At 38.6% G+C, this 22631-nt stretch overlaps 1 protein-coding gene across 1 annotated transcript in view; it reads right to left on the bottom strand.

Annotated features, from left to right (window-relative positions):
- LOC127644597 (adenylate kinase isoenzyme 5-like) overlaps nt 1-22631 on the bottom strand; it is a 116172-nt gene that overhangs the window by 78099 nt on the left and 15442 nt on the right. Inside the window, exon 6 of the mRNA XM_052127849.1 lies at nt 9112-9303. Within this exon, the coding sequence (XP_051983809.1) occupies nt 9112-9303 (192 nt within the window). The remainder of the gene's footprint in view (nt 1-9111; nt 9304-22631) is intronic.

Below are 22631 nucleotides of genomic sequence, written 5' to 3'. Positions count from 1 at the left end.
AAAAATGTAGACCTTTAAAACAGTTAAATCAAAGTTTAATTGTAAATAACCAATTAAATGTTTTAAGGTAATGCATTCATCAAAATATATCCAATATCCATAAATCCAAATGTCTAATTCAATTCTGTTTTTATTTCTCCTAAAATATTTTTGGACAAACATTTGAGACAAAGTTGATATTTAAATGAAATACAGCCGAGAAATTAGTTTCCTGATATATAAAAGAGCAAATAAAATGATAATAGGATGAGATGGGATGGCATTCTCTCTGCTCTCTGATTGGCTGTGCAGTAGGTGAATGTCTAGAGGGCACACTTACAAAATGCTTTAACTGTGCAGGGAAATCAATTTCTTTCAGCACAGCACAAACAAACATATCCTCATTCGCAGTATTCACCATCCCAGACACATCTAACACACCATTCTATGCATCACACCGCAAAAACAATATCATTGTAGATTGACATCTTTATGAAAGTCTGCTCATAAAAAATAGAAGGTCAGACAGTATCAGATAGTTTGGGGCAATATGTGTGTGACAGAAATGGTGAGAGAAGGGGAAAGCCTTAGAAGATAGCATTGTTATTATTATAAGTCACTGAAAGTTTTTAATAAAGGGAGTTCAATAAAAATAAAAATAAATAAAAAAGCCAAACAAACCATACGGCTCAAATACTATTTTCTGGTCGCATTGAAGTAATAAATCCACATTAATAAGATATGACATACAGCTTATTCCATCTGATTATTGTAATGTACTGTGGTACCGCAGATGGAAGAGATTAATTAAGTAATCTCGCCTGAGCCACGTCTGAATCACATCCAGCAATTTGAAATGCCAACAGATTTAACACAAGCCTCCTCACTTTATGTCAGATCAACACATTTGATTAAAAAGTACCTTTCGACATGTCTCCGCCAACTGTACATATCAGATCAACAAATTTGATTAAAAAAGTACCTTATGACAGTCTCCGCCTACTGTACTAATCAAATGTTTACACTTATTCCAATAGTTATTCCAAGTTCCTCTGCCTTCACTACAGTAAATGTTTTAGTGTTCAAATATGATAAAATTTCACCTTTTTAGGTATAAGTCTTCATTTGCATCCTAACATATTTAAAAGGGTCATCTCATGAGGTATACATTTTTACTTGATCTTTTGAGATAAAAGAGTTCCTTGTACTATAAAAACATAATGTAGCTTTCAGAACTCAAAACTTCAAACCATCTACCACAATCAGGGACTGACAAAAATTACTATTAGCTGATATCATGTTTTTTAATGTGTAATAAAAGGAGTGCAAATTGGTCAAACACATACAATTTCATCAAATCATGCAAAAGGTAATCCAAAAGTAACAATATTAATCAGAAGTAATCAGATTACCTAAAAGTGTAATCTAAAATAATTTTCACTGGGCCAATTTGCAAGCGCTAAAAACTACATCGAACTCAACAGCAAAGCATTGTTCCTCGTTTTTACATACAAAGAATGATTTTACATAGAACTCTTAAAGACACAGCAGCAAAAAACTGAACATCCAAGCCAGACGAAAAGTGATAGGATGCCAGTGACAATCAATTTGACTGTTAACACTGAATGAAAAACCGCTACACAATTAGACACAATAATGGTCAACCAGAACATGTTTGATGTTTAAAGTATAGTTTTGAGGAACAGGATTTTGGATCAGTGAGAGTTCACCGTAGGCGAGGCTGCACTGTGCAATGTGGCAGAAATGCAGTAGAAACCAAGCAATCAACAAAATGTGATGTTGCTCGTTGCACTCTAATAAACATGGAAGAAATACCTTTTATTGTCAGACTGCACTTTACAGTCTGGTTAGAACACCGTGTAATTGTAAGAGAGAGGCTGGGAAATGGTCATAAAAACTTCACGGTTACTGTTGTAACCTCCGTTCTGCAAGGGAAGGAACGAGACGTCGTGTCGAATGAAGTGACACAAGGGGTCTTCCTGGGACGCCAAACATACCTCTGAACCTGAGAAAAGGCCAATGTCAAGTTGGCAGACAGAATTTGCCTGCCCCGCCCCGGACATACGAGTAGAAAGGGAAGCGGGGCAGCGAGTGCCAGTAAGAATTTTGCACTGAGGGGCCGAAAATAAGGTACAGCCGTTTACAGTGGTAGGTCTAGTGCTGTGGCAGGAGGGACACAACGTCTCGTTCCTTCCCTCAGGGAACGGAGGCTACAACAGTAACATTGACGTTCCCCTTCTGTCACTCACTCGACGTTGTGTCGAATGAAGTGACACAAGGTGTCCCATATAAAAACGCCACGCACTGACCATGTTACGTGAACTGCTGAGACAGACGCAAGCAGGCTACTGCGTGCTAGAGGCAACTGTGTCGGCTGCACGTAGTCCTCCCCAACGCCCCCAAAGAGGTGTCACATACAGACCTTAGATTCCACGCACCCCTGAGGGGGGAACAGGTGCTACATGACTAGCATGGGAGCAAGCCCGGCAGCCACGCCTTTTCTCTCACTATGTCTCTCACATTGGACGTGAAGCAATGGCGTGGTGGTAGGTCCAGCCTAATAAGGGAGTTTGGGGAGTTTGCCTGAAAAGGGAACTAAGACCATGGAGCCCGACCCCAGTACAGATGGCAGGCGAGTTGTGACATATGACGAAAACTTGCCTCACGTGCTTGCCCCAGATTATTGGGAGAAACCTCCGTAGGGCAAGAGATACAGCCAACAACTCTAGGCAGTTGATGTGCCAACGCTGCCGGGGTCCTGTCCAGAGGCCAGCGGCAGCTTGGCCATTGCACACGGCTCCCCAACCCTGTTGAGAGGCGTCTGAGGTCACCACGACACGTCTGGACACCTGCTGCAAGGTGACTCTGGTCCGCACAAAGCAGAGGTCTGTCCAAGGGTTGAAAGTCTGACGGCAAGAAGGGGTGATTTTCACACGGTATGTGCCATGGCGCCATGCCCATCTCGGGACTCGAGTCTGTAGCCAGTGCTGAAGCGGTCTCATATGCATCAACCCGAAAGGCGCAGCCATGGCTGAAGCTGCCATATGCCCCAGGAGCCTCTGGAATTGTTTTAGAGGAACCGCTGTGCCGGGCTCGAAGAGAGCGAGGCACCTGAGCAATGACTGAGCGCGCTCGTTGGTGAGACGCGCTGTCATTGAGACTGAGTCTAACTCCATGCCGAGAAAAGAGATGCTCTGAACCGGGACGAGCTTTCTCTTTTCCCAGTTGACCTGAAGCCCACCTACATGGTGTGAATGAGAAACTATGGTCCCCATTAAACCTGGTATTAACATTGTATCTGGATAGTACACTTACATAAGAGTTTGTGAACTGAAAACGGAAAAAAAGCAATTTTTAATGGTTAGTTTGATCTTATGAAAACTATGTGACAGTGGCAAATGTTTGGCAAAATGATTTGTGGTTCCTTGGATGTATCATGGCAGTCCTGGGGTGAAATGTCCACTGTGAGTTGCAATAAATGTTCTCCGAAACAGATAAGGTTTTTAAGGTTAATGCTCTATCAGACAGAGTCACTATTTGTAAACAGCACCTGACACACAGTGTGCCTATTTGCAGTCAAATACTCAAAACACAGAAACGGACAAACTGCACCCCTAAGTGTCGCTGCAATGGCATGGTGTGTAAAGATGGTGTGGATATGTTTTTGATATGTGGATGGACCCCGGTTTCATTCCCCATTTTGTCCCACTTTTCCCCATCCTATTTCCTGTCTACACTTTTAATATTTCTTTTAATACTACATATAATAGTAAATAAAAAAATGAATGTAAAAGTTCATTTCCTCAAGGTCGGGGAGTTGAAAGTAAAATTAACCATGGTTGAACTATTGTAGTTAGTTACCATGTTTTTTGGTAGAAGCCATAGTGAAATTAACAATGGTCTTACTACAGTAATATGGGGCTATATAGTAATATAGTAATAGAGTTTTGATGTAGTAAGATAGCATTGTGTGAAAACAGGGTGAAAAGTTTGTGTTTATGAACTGATAATCTGTGATTTTTGTGAAAGTGTATAAAAGTAACTGTTGTTGTAGTGCCTCTAGTGTTCTTTTTACCAGGAGAGTGTTGTTATACATCCAACGAACCACATACATATTATTTTGCGAAAATATATCTATGGTAACGTGATTATGTAACCAGTCAAAACATTTTTTTAGGATAATTCTAAATGCTTTCAGTCATTTTGACATAAACCGTAAATGTAGGTATGTGGGTTATGGCATTTCCCTACTTTAAAAACATCCACACAGTAAATGATGCTCAAGGGGAAAGTAAACAAACAAACCAAAAATACAATAAAAATGGGAGAAAATAGAGTTTATATAGTTTAATAGATTTTCAGTAAAAAAAAAAGATTTGGAGAATTTGGGGAGAAAAAGGAGAGATTCCAGAGTTATCATGGAGAATAATTTATGTCAAATTGTTCAATAACTCAGATCGCAAGACTGCACTGTCAACTGTCCTTTTCACATTGTGAGAGCAGAATAAATAAAAGCCAAGAACCCACAATACAGCGTTTTAACCTTTCAACCTTTCCTAAATTCCTCTGCAGTGCCCCCTAGAGGGAGTTATTTTTGCACGTGACACTGCACAGCCGGTAGAGGGGGGCAGAGTGTAGATGAGTATTGTTTAATTATTATTGACATTTTTGATTTCTTGGCATATAAAATACTGTATAAAATATAGTAAACATGTGATCGAATTAGTTATGTCTGTTGTACTTTTTTTATTTTATTTCATTTTTATAGCTGTAAAAAACAACAAACGAACAAAACGGTCAGAAATCTAGGGGTAACCATTGATGATGAGCTAAATTTCACAGACCACATTAGCAAGATCATGTAGATTTACACTCTATAATATCAGGAAGATAAGACCCTTCCTCTCTGTACATGCCACACAACTGCTCGTTCAGTCCCTTGTCATAACTAGACTGGACTACTTTAACGCTCTCGTTGCAGGCCTTCCTACATGTGCTATTAGACCACTCCAAATGATCCAGAATGCAGCAGCACGTCTGGTCTTTAATGAACCTAAGAGAGCACGTTACACCACTTTTTGTCTCTCTCCACTGGCTGCCAGTTCATGCACGTACTAAATTCAAGGCCCTGATGCTGGCATACAAAACAGTCACTGGGTCTGCTCCAGCATACCTAAAAACATTTATGCAGAGCTACGTTCCCACCAGAAGCCTGCGGTCGGCTAAGGAACGTCGCCTTGTCGTACCAAAACAAAGAAGCACCAAAACACTTTCCCGGACTTTCAGTTTCATACCACGGTGGTGGAATGACCTTCCCAACTCAATCCGGGAAGCTAACTCACTCTCTATCTTCAAAAAACGGTTAAAAACACATCTTTTCCAAAAGCACTTAACCGGTCGCTAAAAAAAATTAAATAAAAAATACAAATAATTTACATTTCTTGTTGCACTTAAATCTGTTTTGTATACTATTCTGATGATAGTGAAACTTTGTAATATGGCACTTTTTGTACCACTGTCTCCCTAAGCTGATTCGCTGATGTTTTTCCTCTTTTGTAAGTCGCTTGGGATAAAAGCGTCTGCTAAATGAATAAATGTAAATGTAAATAATATCAACAGTCCAGTTTGCCTAAATGCACTGTATGACTTCATTGTGTGTGTGTGTTCTAATGTAAACAGACTTGGCTGCGTGCATCACACTCAATCAGCATGTTTTCTATGTGAGTACTCGAGTGTTAAACTGTTATTGTGGTGCTTTTGTAATAGTTTGGCTGTCTGTTTCAGAAAACAAACATATTAAATGCCTGAAAAGACTGTTTGAGTTCATGTTTGTGTGAATAAAACTGCATCTGCTCCTAATAAGTAGATGTGGCTGCGTGCATGGGAAGATCGCATTTAGATATGATGGCTGTGCATATACAAGCTATGAACTGTCATGCCATGCTTTGGTGACAGTTGACTATTTGTTACATAAACAAACTTATTATGTGCTTGAAAAGACTCTTTGAGTAGCTGTTTGTTTGAAGAATGACAACCACTACTAATGTAAACAAATGTCACGCATCGGAGGAAGATGGCATTTGATGTATTGATTGAACTTTATTATTATATATGGGTACTTTGATGACGAATTGGATGTATGTATAAAAATATACTTATTCTGTGGTTTAAAAGATTGTATGAGTTACTGTTTGAGCTAATATAGATTACAGGTGCTTGAACAGTGCAGCCTGTGTCAGCGCGAAAGCCGAATCTGACAGCTTGTAACGTAACTGGCTGTTGCAGAAACACATATGTGTGATGTTACTCTGCACGGCCCAGTTATTAACGGTGCGTATGAAAGGGTTAATAAGGGATAAAAATAGAACATAATGGAAAATTTAATATCCAGTCTGCCAGACAATAGATAATGATTATCTGTTGTGTAACTTCAAGTAAGACCCTTTCCCTTTTAGACATTTTAAAGCAGAAGAGAATGAACTGCAAAGTGCCATGCTTGCTTTTACACACATGACCTCTTGGATTAAACTTGGATTTGACATTTACTGTGTTTTTCCCTTTCTACTTCCCCCCCACTTCTAGCATTTTACAGCCTTCTCCTAAAGCTTATCTGTTTCCTGTTAATTCCAGGTTAAAGTCTTTAGAATTAAAAATGCAATCAGTTCCAATCTCACATCCTCATTACCTTTGCATATCAACTAGAGTTGAGGTTGACCCCATATGTGAGGATCTAAATACATTTTAATGATACAACATTTTTTAAATGATCTTTTAAAAAAAAACAAAATTATAACACATGAACGCATCAGGGTTTTAGGTGTGCAAGCAGTACATAGCACATTTTCCGTGAATTAACAGTCATGTCCGTGTTAAATGGCCCTAATATTATCAGTGGGCTTTACCAGTATTTTCGGATGTAGCATTTGCAGTCAAGTCGTGAGATGTAACTTCTCAGTGAGTGCTAATTACTACTGTGATGACTCATTATTTTCCCAAACCAGTTGGCAGATAGAGACAAAAATTAAATCTCAGTATGTCATATTTCTTTAGACAGGGATCATTTTAGATAAAAGTAAACTAAATTGAAAGGAGAAATTGAAAAAAAAATGTAATCCGAAATAATAATAACTCTTATAATAGCTTTCACTTTCTTTAGTCTATGTTTGAAAAATCAACAAATAATTGAAATGTCAACAAAATGCAATAAGAAGTGTGTTGAGGGACAGTTTTGTCTTCATATACCTAAAGCATATGATTTCATTCTGAAACCACTTTGAAGTTTGTTCAGCAGGATACTAATCATAAAATATATATGAAAGGCCACAGAGGTGTTTTTGTTAAATTTATATTGACAAACAGTTTTTCTTAGTTGTAAAGTTTAAAATAAGCTTAAAATATTGATGTTGAGTTTATGGTTACAAATTGAATTCAGATTCATGAACGGATTCATTAGGACTCAGCCTGTTATGGACTCGTCTTGAATCCAACTCTGCCCCTTTTGGACTCGGACTCAACTCAGACTCGACTAAGGCGGACTCGAACCCAACACTTTTATTAACTGAAAAGAGCTCCAGCAAGTTTAATGGGTGGCTCCATTGGAATATCTTGACATGCTGGCTCTATCTGTCTGTATTAATTAGTCAGAGTGATAACGAGCATGTCTTAATGATACTGACAGCAGTGGGACTGTGTGGTGGAAGTGCACCTGGTCAGTGCACTGTCTAACACTCAGTTTAAATGCTTCTGGGATTTCATAGCATGGTCCTTGAACTGTGTAAAGGTGAATTATCCCATGCCACCTAGAACACAAAGGTGCCAAACTAAAACCTGTTTGATCTGCAAGATGAATGTACATGATGCACATAATGTATCATGCCTCTGACTCTTGGCACTGAGGTCATTACCTACAGCATAGCCCGAAATAATGCACTTTTAATGAACACATTTATAAAGTGTCTACGTTTTGTGGATAGGTCTTTTTTTATTGCTAATGTTTTGTTCGTCCTTTTATGCATGTCCTTATGGCACAAGTAACAGTACTGGGTATGTTACTCAAAAAGTAATCCAATACAAATGGTCGAATTATCATTCAAAAGACCTGTTATCAGATTACTTCACTGATTACTTCATAGGAAAAGTATTCACATTACTAATCACTTTACTTTTAAGTTACTGGGCTCTTTATATGTGAGTGTGCAAAGTGTGCAACGTCTTATCCATTTTTCATGCGAGCACTAATTCTAATACAATAACTGTTAATACTAGCCATGATTTGAGTGTCAGTAGATGAAAATTATTAATAATATTTAAATTCTCTGTAATTTAATGGAGCCTACATCCAAATTCATTACATACATTCCATTTACACTACCAACTTCTTATGTTATTATCGCTGGTGCTTGAGGGAATGGACAATATAATAGGACACAGATGGCGACAAAACCAGAGAAAACCTCAGAATTAAATTGCACTTGATCCTGCCCAGTTGTGCGATGTGTGGGCGATTTCACCAAACCCACTTGCACCTAGATGTAGAACATGCTTGCATGAAAATACCATAACTTCCAGGCCATGCCCATTGACTTTGCACTTATGACTTATGGCATAGCGCTGCGTTTAACTCTAGCACTCTTAAAATAGGGCCCACTTTCTAAAACACTGTTTTCCCATTCAACATATTCAAAACAATGTCTATATTCCCTCCTTGTTTAATGTTGCATGCAAGTGATACACTCGTCACCACAAGTTTCTCTGTAACATCCGTGGTTGTTACCCCTAAACTTCTTACACATGGATCCTAACACAGTCTTCATGGCCAGTTCATTACATTCTCTCTTAATATTACTTATTAGGGGGTGCACACCACCTACATATATACAGATTTAATGTTTCAAATATATTTTACACATATAATATTATTTCAGAAAAATATATGTCTAACCCAAGTAATTTAATAAATTAACTTAATTGAAAATTAGTGAGTGTAATCTTATTGCATGAATTTAAAATGTAATGTGTTATACTAATAGACTAGAAATATAATTAGATTACAGTAACTAATTACTTTGTACATGATTGCTTATGAGCTACTTATCCAAACATATTCCTTACTGTGACGATCAAGCCTTTCTCTTGGAAGAATTTAACCAGGGGGATGGCATTCTGTTTGAAATTAGTCAAGCGTCGATCAATGGCTTTAGGGTTGTCATCTGGGCGACCCTGCTGCTCCGCACGCTTCTCCAGCCGCTCCTTGAGACGCTGGTTTGTGCAGGCCAGAAACAACACCAGGTCTGGAGTACAGATCTACATAGACAGAGAGAGGGGGTGAGTAAACATTATGTACTTGATAATGTCTCTTTCAAGTTCATAGTGATGGAGTCACCCTCTGGCACTCAAGTTCAGAATGATTTACAGTACGTCAGCAGAAGTGATCTGTGAAGATGTAGCTATTAAGTGCCACTCTGAGGTCATCCTGTATGTCTAAAGCATCTTCAAATAATATTGCCATTGTAGGAGCACTTTGGCCCTTCACAATATAATGAATAAGATTGATTGGATGTGATTGGGAGGTTAATAAATCATACTTGGGTGTCTTACCTAAAATGTTTTACATTTGAAACCACAGGGAATAAACAGTATTTTTAATGACTGAGGCTTTAAAGCAGTGTCACAGATTCTAAACGTATTTTTCTAGGCTTTACGATGTGAAAGAACATTGCTTAGTTGCAAAGAAATTTGCTAAAGGTAGTGAAAAATAGAAACAGTCGCTATGGTTACTATGACGCAGCTAACCAAACAATTATCAGACTAAAAATCAGATACATATTTATATATATTTGTCTGAATGAGGACATTTGCAGCATCCTTATCAAATCCAACATCAAAAATCACAATTGTATCTGTCCAAGCAAATCAAGTGTCAGGTTCACTAAGAGTTTATCTGCCTGTCCTTCTGCTAACTTAAAATGAAAATACAGTACAATGCATGCTTTATTTAACATCTTTGACTTTTGTCTATGAGACAAAGAAGCAACAGGCCTAAACTGATTTAATGTGCATTAAGTGTTAACAAAATTGTAACCTCAAATGCCAGATATTTGACCAGAAATGTCATGCTTATAACAAGTTTCCTACTGGGAAGACTTTTGGGAATGTGTATTTAATTAGTCATCCATAAAAATAAAAAAATCCTTATTCTTAAGGAATAAAGCCATATCTTTATTCTGAAAATGGAGGTTTTGTGCACACATCCAACACAAATAAGGGCAGGTGCACGATCAAAGAATGTACAGTTCATAGTAAAAAAGGACAGAGGCACACTGAATTGCATGGGAGCATACACCGATCAGCCACAACATTATAACCACCTGCCTAATATTGTGGAGGTCCCCCTTTGGCCACCAAAACAGCACCAACCCACATCTCAGAAAAGCATTGTTCTCACCACTATTGTACAGAGCAGATATCTGAGTTACCGTAGACTTTGTCAGTTCAAACCAGTCTGGCCATTCTCTGTTGACCTCTCTCATCATCAAGGAATTTCTGTCCGCAGAACTGACACTCACTGGATGTTTTTTGTTTTTGGCACCATTCGGAGTAAATTCTAGAGGCTATTGTTTGTGAAAATTCCCAGGAGATCAGCAGTTACAGAAATACTCAAACCACCAACAATCATGCCACATTCCAAATCACTGAGATCACATTTTTTCCACATTATCTGCATGATTTTATACACTGCACAGCTGCCACACGATTGGCTGATTAAATAATCGCATGGATGATTGTTGGTGCCAGATGGACTGGTTTGAGTATTTCTGTAACTGATGATCTCCTGGGATTTTCACGCACAACAATATGTTACGAAGACAATACATGTCTTCAGAAGTGATATGATAGGTTTGAGTGAGAAACAGATCAATATTGAAGTCTTTTTTTACTATAAATCTCCACTTTTACTTCCACAATCTTCTTTTGTTTACAGTGACAACATTCTTCATTCCACATTCTCAATCTACTTTATATTAAAAAAGGACATCAATATTGATCTGTTTCTCACCCACATTTATCATATGTCTGAAGACATATTAAACCACTGGAGTTTTATGGATTACTTTTATGCTGCCTTTATATGCTTTTTTGAGCTATTAAAGTTTGGTAACTAATGGAAAATGCAATTCTGTTTGGTGACACTAATGATGCAGAAATTACACTCTTCATTTTTAATGATTGTATTTTTGTGTTAGATTTAGCATGTGAGATTTGTTTTCCAAAGCAGTGCTTAGGTCTTGCTAGCTGATGTAGTAGTTTAAAGCTTTAGTATGATGCCCTCAGTCGAACCACTGTGCCACATTCCAAGTGCACTCAGACAACAGTTCGTTCAACAACCGGGGGCGGGGGTTGGGGGGGGATCATCACGGGCAAATTATATTTTATTAATTTAACAGTTAATACTACTAACAACAACAAAGTCAATAAAAAGACACTGCTGTCCAGCATCATGTTACTGAACTTGAGTAAATGAGCTGCATCAGTGTTGAGCATTTAGCCACAAGCTAGCTCTTAGCCCAGCCTTCAGCCCAAACGTTATGTTCAACACACAATATACAAGACAACATTCACACCTGATATTATGGGCCATTTGTTAAGCAATTATGAACAACTTTTTATACAGTTCAATTCCCTGTTATCTGCTTTAGGAGTCCCCAAAGAGTTGATAAGCACCATATGCTGTAGCAGAACATAATATATTACTGTAATTAATTCATATAGTAATATTAAATTAGATTTTTACATTCTCTGAAGAAATTGGGAGTGCTTACTCATGCAAAACTAGGGTGTTGTAGTGGCCAGGACATTGCTATGTGGTTGCTAAGGTGTTCTGAGAGGTTGTTAGTGTGTTGATTGCTAGTGGATTCCAGATGGCTGCAAGGTGATTGCTTACTGGTGCAAGTCAAAAGAGCATATAACCAAGTCTCGTCTGGTTCCTAGATATGGTTCTGGATTTTTATTTAACATAAAACATTTTTTATTTATTTATTTATTAATTGTTGTGGAGAATCGTCATGCATTTTGACCAAATACAATCTAAAGATTTGCAGTTTATTTTTATTCTTAAACAGGTATAAATGACCCCAAAATAACAATAGTATTAGTCAGTACTTTCAATGCAATTACAATTTATCAAGAACTCCATTGCACAGTGTGACCTCATATAATTACATTTATATCCAGCATCTAATAAGCTAAATTCAGTGTCCACAATGTTATTAACATATTAAATATTAATGCAGTCACTCTTCTGTACTGCTCAACACATTTACAGATTTCCCCTGAGTCAGCAAGTGCCACCTTCTCCAGTGTTGACAATATGAAATAATATTTAGTTGACATTTGAACTGGCTTGGGCGACTGTGTGTCTCTCAGCTTTGCTCACAGTCGAAAAATTTGGTAATCCAGTAATGATCCCCTCTTTTTTCTGCTCGTTTCATAATTGGGTTTTAAATCTCTTCATTGCTGCTGCTAAACACAATTCTGCCAGAGTCAAAGCTAATTCAATTACTCAGTTTAGCTGTGGACCACTATTGGTTGCCTGGTCACCAAACACACCTTTTATAGGACCTGTTCAAAGCTTTTCTCTATCCCGACACACACACACACACACACACACACACACACACACACACACACACACACACACACACACACACACACACACACACACACACACACACACACACACACACACACACACACACACACACACACACACACACACACACACACACACACACTCCTATATTGATAAATGTGCTGCTTACTCCTCTAATCTGACTTCATTGTATTCTCTGGTTTCATTAAATGTGAGATATCTAACACAAAGCTTCATGCCATAGCTGGAATAAATGAAAACACTGGTTTCTCTCTTTTTTTTCAGTTCAGTGTGCCATGTTGATGGCTGGCTTTGAAAAGCTAAATTCTTATTTTCTCAATGTCATGTACAGTATGCCTGGTGAGTATTGCCAGAGTGCACTGTAAAAAGGTAATTTGGCAGTTGCAGCAATAAAAAAATTAAAAAATCCATCTTCATTTAACTTAAAGGTACAGTATGTAATATATTTACTGTACTAAAGCATAGAATGATCATAATATGTTATCAGAGATTTAGGAAACATGCTAAGTTGAAATACTGGTTTCTCCGAAAACAATGCTATAGCAGTAAATTCTACTTTGAAATTTGTGTTTGTGTTTTTGCCTGTGTGATCCCGCCCACTGCTCACTCACCAATAGTATTTCGACACCCCGGGTTTCCAGATTTGAAACAAGTTAGTGGGCAAACAAATCATGCTGCAGCCTTGGAAACCAGTAATACATCTAGCTAACATTGACATGTGTTATAAAAAACCCACATGAACTGGTTTATAATGTAATAAAAACATTGCAAACGTACACAATAGCTAATCAACTTACAGTGTATGGCTCGTTGCTTACCACTATCAGTTTGCTCATTCCTGTTGCGTGTCCTCATCCTGGCAACCCGCGTGAGCTTCGAATCTGGGGAGGAGGGGGCGGGGACGTAAACTCTCTCTAATATTTTTAATTTGGACTGCAGTACCCATTTTAAATGCTTGATGTCAATGTTACACATTGCTCCTTTAATATCTTGAATTGCTGCCGTAAAGTTTTAAGTTAAAGTGGCTTTACAAATAATTTCAACACATTATTTTACGTCAAGTATTAAATATAAGGCAGCAATTTTGAAGTTGTTAAGTTGAAGTTGATGGATTTGTTAAACTTAATTATCATCAAAGCTCTGCAAGAACAAAATACAAGTGAAACACTGTCAATGTTACACATTTATTGATTTGTGTGTGTGTGCCGTCATATTTGTTCCAACCATTCTTTAGAAATCATACAGAACAGAATGAAACTGTTCTAATGTCTAATTAAATAAATGTGTTAACCGTGATAAAAATATGTGATGTGTATCTAATTTTGATGTGTCTAAATTATTATAAAAATACAATTATTAAAAAATTTCATTTATTATGAATTCAGAAAACAGTTTGAATTCCATACATTTAACAGGCCTATGAGACCTGTCACCTCGTAACATTCTATGAAAGATTTGTAACTTTTGTATGTCTCTAAAGGTGTTCATGAGTAAAAAAGTTGACATGTTTTTTGCTGTCATTATGTTGATAGTCTACATTTCTGAGTCTATCCAAACAAAAGATTATGCAGATTAGTTGTACTTTAAGGACATTTTCTATACTGTGAAAGCAAATAGTATGCCTTACTATAAAATCATAGTAACTTTACTACAAAACTCGCGTTTTGACTGCCTATGTTATTCAAAGCAATCGATTTTCTGCTTAAACTGGTTATTGTCCGCTTCATATGTTTAAAGTCAGCTGTCTGGATTCCTATAATTGTCTGCTTGAATTCAAACCGAAAAGGCTGTTTCCACAGTACACTCCAAACGAGGTTGATGGGACGGATTACTATCCGTCAAATGCTTCGTCTGAGTTTTCTCTGATATGTTGCCGTCCTAAGTTTTGCGTAATTTGATTTATAATGAAAGTTATGCTTTTACAACAGTGATCGTTGCTCAACAATGGTATTTCAAGTAGAACAGTAACCTCAAGATTTAACATGATTTTATTGCAGTAACCATGTGTGACGAGGAGGAGGGCGGGGCGGGGCTGGGCCGTGAATACGCACGCCCGGCCCCAAATCGGGCTAATCGGCCAAGGAGAGGGATAAATGCAGCCAGATGCGGCAGTTCGGAAGAGAGAAAGCCACACACAGCTGCTGCATCAGACTGCATTTATCCCTCTCCTCGGCTGATTAGCGTGAGCTAATCTTGGCTCTTTTCCCTCTCTCTCTGCCTCCCACCACCCCCGACAGTGAGACGACTTTACCTCATGTACAAGCCCAGACGCCTGGCACAGCTGTGTGAGGGAAGCTGCATTTAAGCAGAGCAAAATCTCACAGAAATCCAGTGGATAACATCAAATTAAGTAAGTACGAGCAGTAATATGACTATAATTGAAGCAAAATGTTTGTAGAGAAATAAGAAAAACTTGGATTTTATTGAAATTATGCTATATAAAAGTTTACTTTGGCCTTGTTCACATCGCCCCAAAATCTCCCTTATTGTGAGGCCATTCACATAACGTTTTTGTAGTGAGCAGGGCAGGACTGAGCGGCGTCTGAAGCCAGGAAGATAAGTGGTGAATGAGTTCCATCTGTGTGCCACACCAGTCTCACATTCCAGTGAGGGATGGTGAGAGTATTTGAGGAGAGGAGAAAGCAGAAGACAGCGAGAGAGAGAGACACATGCCGATGTGGTTGTCGAGAACTGCTGAAAAGCAACCTGGACCCATCTGTGTTCAATCTTCGACTGAAAAGTAATATTGTGTGACACTGAAAAGTGTATATGCAATAAATGTCTCATGTGGATTGTCAAGCCATTCCCAGTTTCCTCCTTTGCCATTACTGATACCTTTACAGCGCTCTTTTGCCCAAAACAGCAAGACAGAGCACAATGGAATAGTGAATGCAAGGGTCTCGAGATGCGTTCGTATAATTTTTTTTAAGCATTGGTCTATTGCATCCATATTTGGTCATTGCATTGCATCTTGCTGCATTTTCTAGTGCCGTGTGTTCTGTTTTTAAGACGGTGTGTCAAATTGAAAGCAGATCAACTTTTAAAAATGCGTCTTGAGACCTACATGTTGAATATTCCAATGTTCCGTCTTGCTGTTTTGGGCAAATGAACACATTGTGTGACCAGCCACACAGTTAAAGGGGATTTAGGGAAGAATTGGGTGTGATGACTTCATTCAGGACTTTACCATAAACACTAATCAAATATTATTTTCTTTCATTGTCCACTTGATCCTGGTGGCCCTGCACTGACTGACAAAAACTGCTGCTTCAATCTGTCACAAATGGTTATGTTGTAGTTCAGACCTGGGCAACTTATGGCCCATAGGCCGGATCCTGCCCTCGGTTTAATGTGGCCTGCGGCTCATTTATCCTAAAAGTGTTTTTTTTTTTTTTATTGGATATTTCAGTTAACTTGCATTGGGATTTAACATGCATCCACAAGCGTTTAACATGCTTATGGTTGCCAGATAAGAGACACAACACCCCCAATTTTAGATTTATACTTGTGTTACACTTATTGTATTCCCAATGTTTAAGCCAAATCTACACCCTTTATTCTGCTCAAGGAAAACTGTTATATGGTCACTCTGTGTCCATTCTTGAGGCTGCTTGTGATGTTTGGTGCTACTAAGTTTGCAGGTAAACCTTCTCAGTGATTAAATTAAATATGAAAGTAGATCTCGGCATCATTGACATGTGGAGGGGTAATCATTGACAGGCGAGCAAAAGCAAGCCAGAGACGAATATGTATAAGCATTTTTATGTGTGCAATTTAGAAATGTTGAAGTCCAATCACACCTGAATGTTAATCTAACTCTTGCAGTAATCATTTATCATAGTCATGCAGCCTGTTTGATTCAGTTGTGTGCTGACTGGAAAGTCAAACCATTGACTAGACCTGCATCATGACCATTTTAGCGTGTAAACGGGTAATGTTTTGAGAATAAAATAAGTACCGCTTTGCAACAAACATTAAAATATTTTTTATTAAAACAGACCCCTGATGTAGAGAATGTTAAATTGAATAATAAAATAACAGGAAAGTAGAGATAGTAAAATAAATCATTTATAATAAGCTCCGCCTTTATTCATTTTCTAATGCCTGATAGAAAAGTATCTACCTTTGTAGAGCAATATAATACTTTAGGCAATTGCAGAATAGTCCCATTAGTCACATATACACTCAGAAAACTGAGGACAAACCTATTTCTGGGCTTAAAAGATACAAAAACCAAATCAATGTAGAACATTGTATCTCAAAAAGAATAAAACGTGGCTCCCTATGCACTACTTAAAGCCCGACGTGGCCCCTTTACCAAAATAGTTGCCCACCCCTGCTCAACAGTTTTGCCAGCTTGGACATAAAACAGAATGGAGTATGTACATATGCTAGTGGTAATGTATGTGCAAGGTAGGGGTATGTACAGTTATTTAATTAAATATGTGAATTTACATATGTACATGAGATATGTATTTACATTATTCCACTACGGGGGAGTCCTGAAGGCAGTTTAATTGTTCATGTGGAAAATGGTCTGAGGGTAAAAACTTGTTGTGACTGCACCAAACAGTCAGCTGATCAACCTCTCATCTGTATGCAGACTTGTCACCATCGCGGATGAGGCCGATGACCGTGGTGTCATCTGCAATACAGTGGGGTCTTTTGCAGTGTAGTCATTTGTGTACAGAGAGAACAGCAGTGGAGAGAGAACGCATTCCTAAACAGCACCAGTGCTAATAGTGAGGGTCCTGGATGTAAGTTTCTCCAGTCTCACTAGCTGCTGTCAGAAAGCTGATGATCCATTGACAGATTGTGGTTGGCATGGAGAGCTGGGTAAGTTTTGTTGAGAGAAGATCTGGCATGATTGTATTGAAGGCTAAACTGAAGTCCACAAATAGGATCCTTGCATAAGTCCCAGGTCTTTCGAGGTGTTGGGGGGTATAATGCAGTCCCATATTGACAGCATCTTCCACAGACCTGTTTGCTCAGTAAGCAAACTGAAGCGGGTCAAGCAAGGGTCCAGTAATGTCTTTCAGGTAGGCCAAAACCAGTCTCTCAAACAACTTCCTGACCACAGATGTGAGAGTGACAGGTCTTAGTCATTAAGTCCTGTGATTTTGTGTTTGAAGAAAAGCAGGAAACTTGAATAAAACCAGTTAATGTAGAATAGACGACACAACACAAAGTAAAAAAAAAAGTTGACAACAGTGTGTGATAAAGTAGCCTGGAAATGGCAGTGAATATTATGGAGCGAAAGCCACAAAATAAACGACTGAGCAATTGCTGCTGTGCTTTTGACTGCTGTCTGCTCTCCCAGAAGGCTTGTGAGTTGTAGCCTCTTGCATAAAAACTTGGATGTGTGTGTTGTTTTTTTTTTGGCATACCTTCATTCATAAATCCTCTCACTGATTGTGTTGGCACCTTTGGAATGGCGGAGGAAGAGAGAGCAAAGATGCACACATGGGATGCTCTGCCTCAATCTAGGTTCCTATTAAACTGTCACAGCAGCAGACAGAAAGTAATCTCATTTATACAGTACAGCCGGGCATCACTGCACAATCACTGTACCTATACACAGGATTGTACAATAATTGAACTTGTATCATGCAAACGAGTACAATTTTAAGTTAATAAATATAATAAAAAAAATTGTTATGAAGATAAATGAAAATTAATAGCTTAATAGATTCTATAACAGCTAATAGCTCTATGGCATTATTGTACAGTTAATTGTTGAGAGCACATGCGAGAGCGCATCCAAGTTTCAGTTGTGCAAGTGCAAATCTCTCTATCTACCCATACAAGGATTTCCTTTTCAATTTCCCTGCTCTCGCTCAGAGAGTGCATGTGCACACTTAAAATGTGTCCTGTGCACTAGAGAAATATATTAAAGACTTATAGCTCTGCCTCTGTTTTTTTTTTTTTTTTAATATTCTGCCTCTGCAGACATGTTAAATCGAGGTTTGATCAGTTTGAGTAATCAACTCGCCATTTGGCTGGTACATTTTTAGGAAATGCAGCATAATGCATGGTGAAATTCATATTGAAAGAATGATATTCTAATGCGTACTGATGATGTAAGAGACGAGATTAAATCAAATGACACGTACAGTATACCACAGTGTTTCCCAGCCACTGTGCTGCGGCACACTAGTGCAAGATTGTAAGGTGTGCCATGGAAAATTATTAAATTCCACAAAATAAATAAATGCATAAATAAAATAAATAAATAATCGGAGGTCAGACTCCTGCTTGATTGATTACAGCAGTAGTCAATCTAGTGCTTGGCAACCGCAGTCCTATCGAGGCAGATTTCTCATATTTCATATTTAAGAAGAGGCACATATTTCTCGTGAAGCTTCTCATTTGTGAACAAGCTGACATGACATGCTTTTTTACATGTACTGATGTCTGAAAGAGAGGGGCATGTTGTTAGTTCACTTCGGCATCTTTCGTCTTCCTTATTCATCAAGGAGAGTGTGGCAGGGCGGGGGGCGGGGCCGGGACGTGATTCCGCACACCCGGCCCCTAATCAGGCTAATCAAGCCTCAGAGAGGGAATAAAGGCCGACTGGAAGCTGCAGTGCGACAGAGAGAGAGATTTATGGACAGCTGCCCAACACCTTTGTGTGTTTGTCTTTTTGTTTAATTTTTTTAATTAAAATATTATTTATATTATCAAGCCGATTCTCGCCTCCTCCTTCAATTAATCTCCTTACACTGGTGACGAAATCCGGGAAGGAGGAGGGATGCGCCGTAGTAGAGTCCTCGCCACTACCATCCACCCCAATGGAGCAGCCTTGACCAACCGCCTAGAGCGGTTACTAGTGCCAGGGGTGGGGGAGAAACACGTTCTGTCTGCCAGGGGCCGGAGGTCTGCCTCCGATCCGTCCAGGGAGGCATGGCTGTCGTCCAAATAATTTTTTTCTCTCTCTCCCCTCTATCTCTCACTTGGCCTTTCCCTCTCTTTTGAAATTTTTTTGTTAATTTGTCATGATCGCCGTTACTTCGTGTAGGTGCCACACTTTTTTTTTGTTTCCCTTCATCCAGGTAGACGGGGATGACCTGCCGGCGGACGGTGCAGATGGCACGCACCTTCCCAGGGAAAGAGGGTGGGGGGGGGACTCCCCGAGGACTCCCCATCCTGAGAGAACTAGGGAGGAATGTGGCAGGGCAGAGGGCGGGGCCGACACCTTTGTGTGTTCATCTTTTGTTTTAGTTTTATATTAAAATATTATTTATATTATCAAGCCGGTTCTCGCCGCCTCCTTTCCATTAATCCCTTTAAAGAGAGTAAAGGGCAGAAGAGCTATGATTAATGTGTAAAAGTGACTGATGTTTATAAATGTTAAGAAGGGGCTTTCACATGACGAGATATTGAGATATTGAATGTCTCATAATTTCTTTTAATTAAATATGACCTTATCGTTTCCGAGTATCAGAACCCCAGTTATTGAACTAATTTAAATTCACCAAGACAACGCATAGACCTAAACAAAGACAAACCTTTTATTACTTTCTGCTATCAAAGCAACAGCCAGTCTTTTTTGCTCTCTTCCAAATACATGTTTTCAATGTTTATTGTGCACATCTCCCGCTTTCTTGCGTGGCAAGATCGTAAATGTGCCCCTCCGTGATGCTTTTTGCAACTCTTGTCATGTGGTGGGCAATGCGGCAAATGACGCTGGTGTTGAACGGAGCATTGACACCTCAACTCAACTCATGTAAAAATGTGCTTTACAATGACGAAAGAACATTAGGCCTATTGAAACTCAAAATTATTGTTATTAGGCTATCATTGCCCTCTTTTCTGAAAAAGTCATGCTCAGCAGTTTAAATCTGTAGGAAAATGATACCGTAGATCTGCTTTGTTTATAATTCTTAAACATTCTACTAAAGTCAGTACATTTGTAGTCATAAAAGTTTTAATGAAGGAGAAGGATGTTATTGAAACTCACTATTATTGTTGTCTTTTTGGATGGAAAATCCTGCTCATACTGAAGGAAAACTAATGCTTAAATACTATAAAGTCTCTTGGGAAATGAATGACTAAAAATTATTCAATGACTCGCTCATAGCACATAATATGCACATTTGTCGCCTAGTGACATTTCCAGAACAGGTCACTGAACTAATAAGTTAATAAAATTAGACAAATTTGAGACACAAAAGCAAGCCTCACCAATATAAAATGAATTTGCAAGAACAAATTTATAAATGAGAAAAGAAGCAAATTTGTTGTTATTTCATTATCCAATTACCACTCTTGCCACCTGTGGCCTCATTACACAGCAAACCAATGTGACTTGATCGTGGTATGCCGTGGTATTTTTTATTCGTAAAAAGTGTGCCGTGACAGAAAAAAGGTTGGGAAACAAAGGTATACAATTAACTAAGAACACACTGTATGTTGTGATTAGTGTTGTCAAAAATACCGGTACTCCGGTACCAAGTCGGTACTGAAACAAAATTTATTTTCCAGAATTTCTGAAGGTACCGGAGTACCGAGTATCGGGTCTACCCGGTACCCATGCAGAGTCGGGAACTTTTGAACGCTCACAACAAGCAAAAGATGGCGACAAGCAAAGCTGCTGCAGAGTCTCAACTGAATCTTGTCGAAAAGAAAAGTGGAAAAAGCCAGGTTTGGAAATTCTTTGTATTTGAGGCTGATGAAAAGGGAAACATCATAGTTCAGCAAAAACCTATTTGTAAACCGTGCTTTCACAATTTTCTGACGAAAGGAGGAAACGCATCAAACTTAATAAAGCAACTGAAAGACAGACACCCGGATTAATTCAAGCAAATAAAGCAGGTGAGTTTAAAACAATATTATCATTTGCATTAGGGCTGAAACGATTAGTCAACATTATCGACTAATAAAAAAAATGACGAGAAAAATTTTCATTGTCGAATAGTCGTTTGATCTCATTTAGCGTTACATGAAATCATATTAAACCAATGACGCGCGAGAGCAGCACCGCAGTTCACGCCTGACGGAGGAGAAGAACTAAACAGATCACAGTCCAGAAGCACTCTAAACTTTCACAGCTTCATTTTATGTAGATCCCAAAGTATTAGGGAACTCGCAGAGCTACTTACTTCAGGGCACACCACAGGACTATTTGAAATACATTTATGAAGGTGATGAAGCATAAGTGTGCAATTTTTCCCAATGTTAAAATACTTTCCTCTATCCAGGCTTAATATGCAGAGATAGTTATAAGCCATTTGAACATTGATTTCTCCAATCAATGCCTGTGGTGCATCACTGTGTCATTGTTGTGCTACTAGAAGCACCAAACAGAATTGCAAAAATAATAAGACTGTTTTTAAAGGTTTCCCAAACACTCCCTCCATCAGCCATTGGTTAAAGAACAGATAGTACAACATGCCATTTAGTTGAGCAAATGTTGCTTTGTCTGGCTGGTCAGGATTCTCAAACAAACAGTCACAGTGTTTACACATTTGGCAAAATCAACTAACAAATGGCTTACAGAATGGCAAAAGTATTTCTTGTCAAATGCCAATCTAAGCCATTTTACCAGGGCCCTCCACAGTGACTGGCAGATTAATGAACATCTATTGGGAAAGAAATTGTCACATTTGGCTGGTGTTATTCTCCACCCTGCATGGAAACTTGCGTCACTTGTCCTACCTTTAATAGGAAGTCAAGTGGATGATGTGACATCATCAGATAATTTCTGAGATAAGACAACAGTGTTTCATATCTATTTTCTAACCGCAACAAGTGTGTTCCTCACAGCAGTCTGCCTACATTAAAGAACCTCTTAGATAATTGGTGCGAAATGAGAAAGGCTAAGAACAAGTGTGAGGGAGGAAGAGCAAGAGAGATCAGGATGGAAGTATACCTGATTCTCCCAACTCGTTAAATTTTACAACTCATGTAGCCGGAACTGAGAGATAATTTGTAGGCTGGAAACTGTACTATGTGACATTTG

Source organism: Xyrauchen texanus, chromosome 6 (genome assembly GCF_025860055.1).
Source record: "Xyrauchen texanus isolate HMW12.3.18 chromosome 6, RBS_HiC_50CHRs, whole genome shotgun sequence".
NCBI classification, from domain to species: domain Eukaryota; kingdom Metazoa; phylum Chordata; class Actinopteri; order Cypriniformes; family Catostomidae; genus Xyrauchen; species Xyrauchen texanus.
Note: the sequence above shows the minus strand (reverse complement) of the source record. Positions and strands in the feature narration are given on the sequence as shown.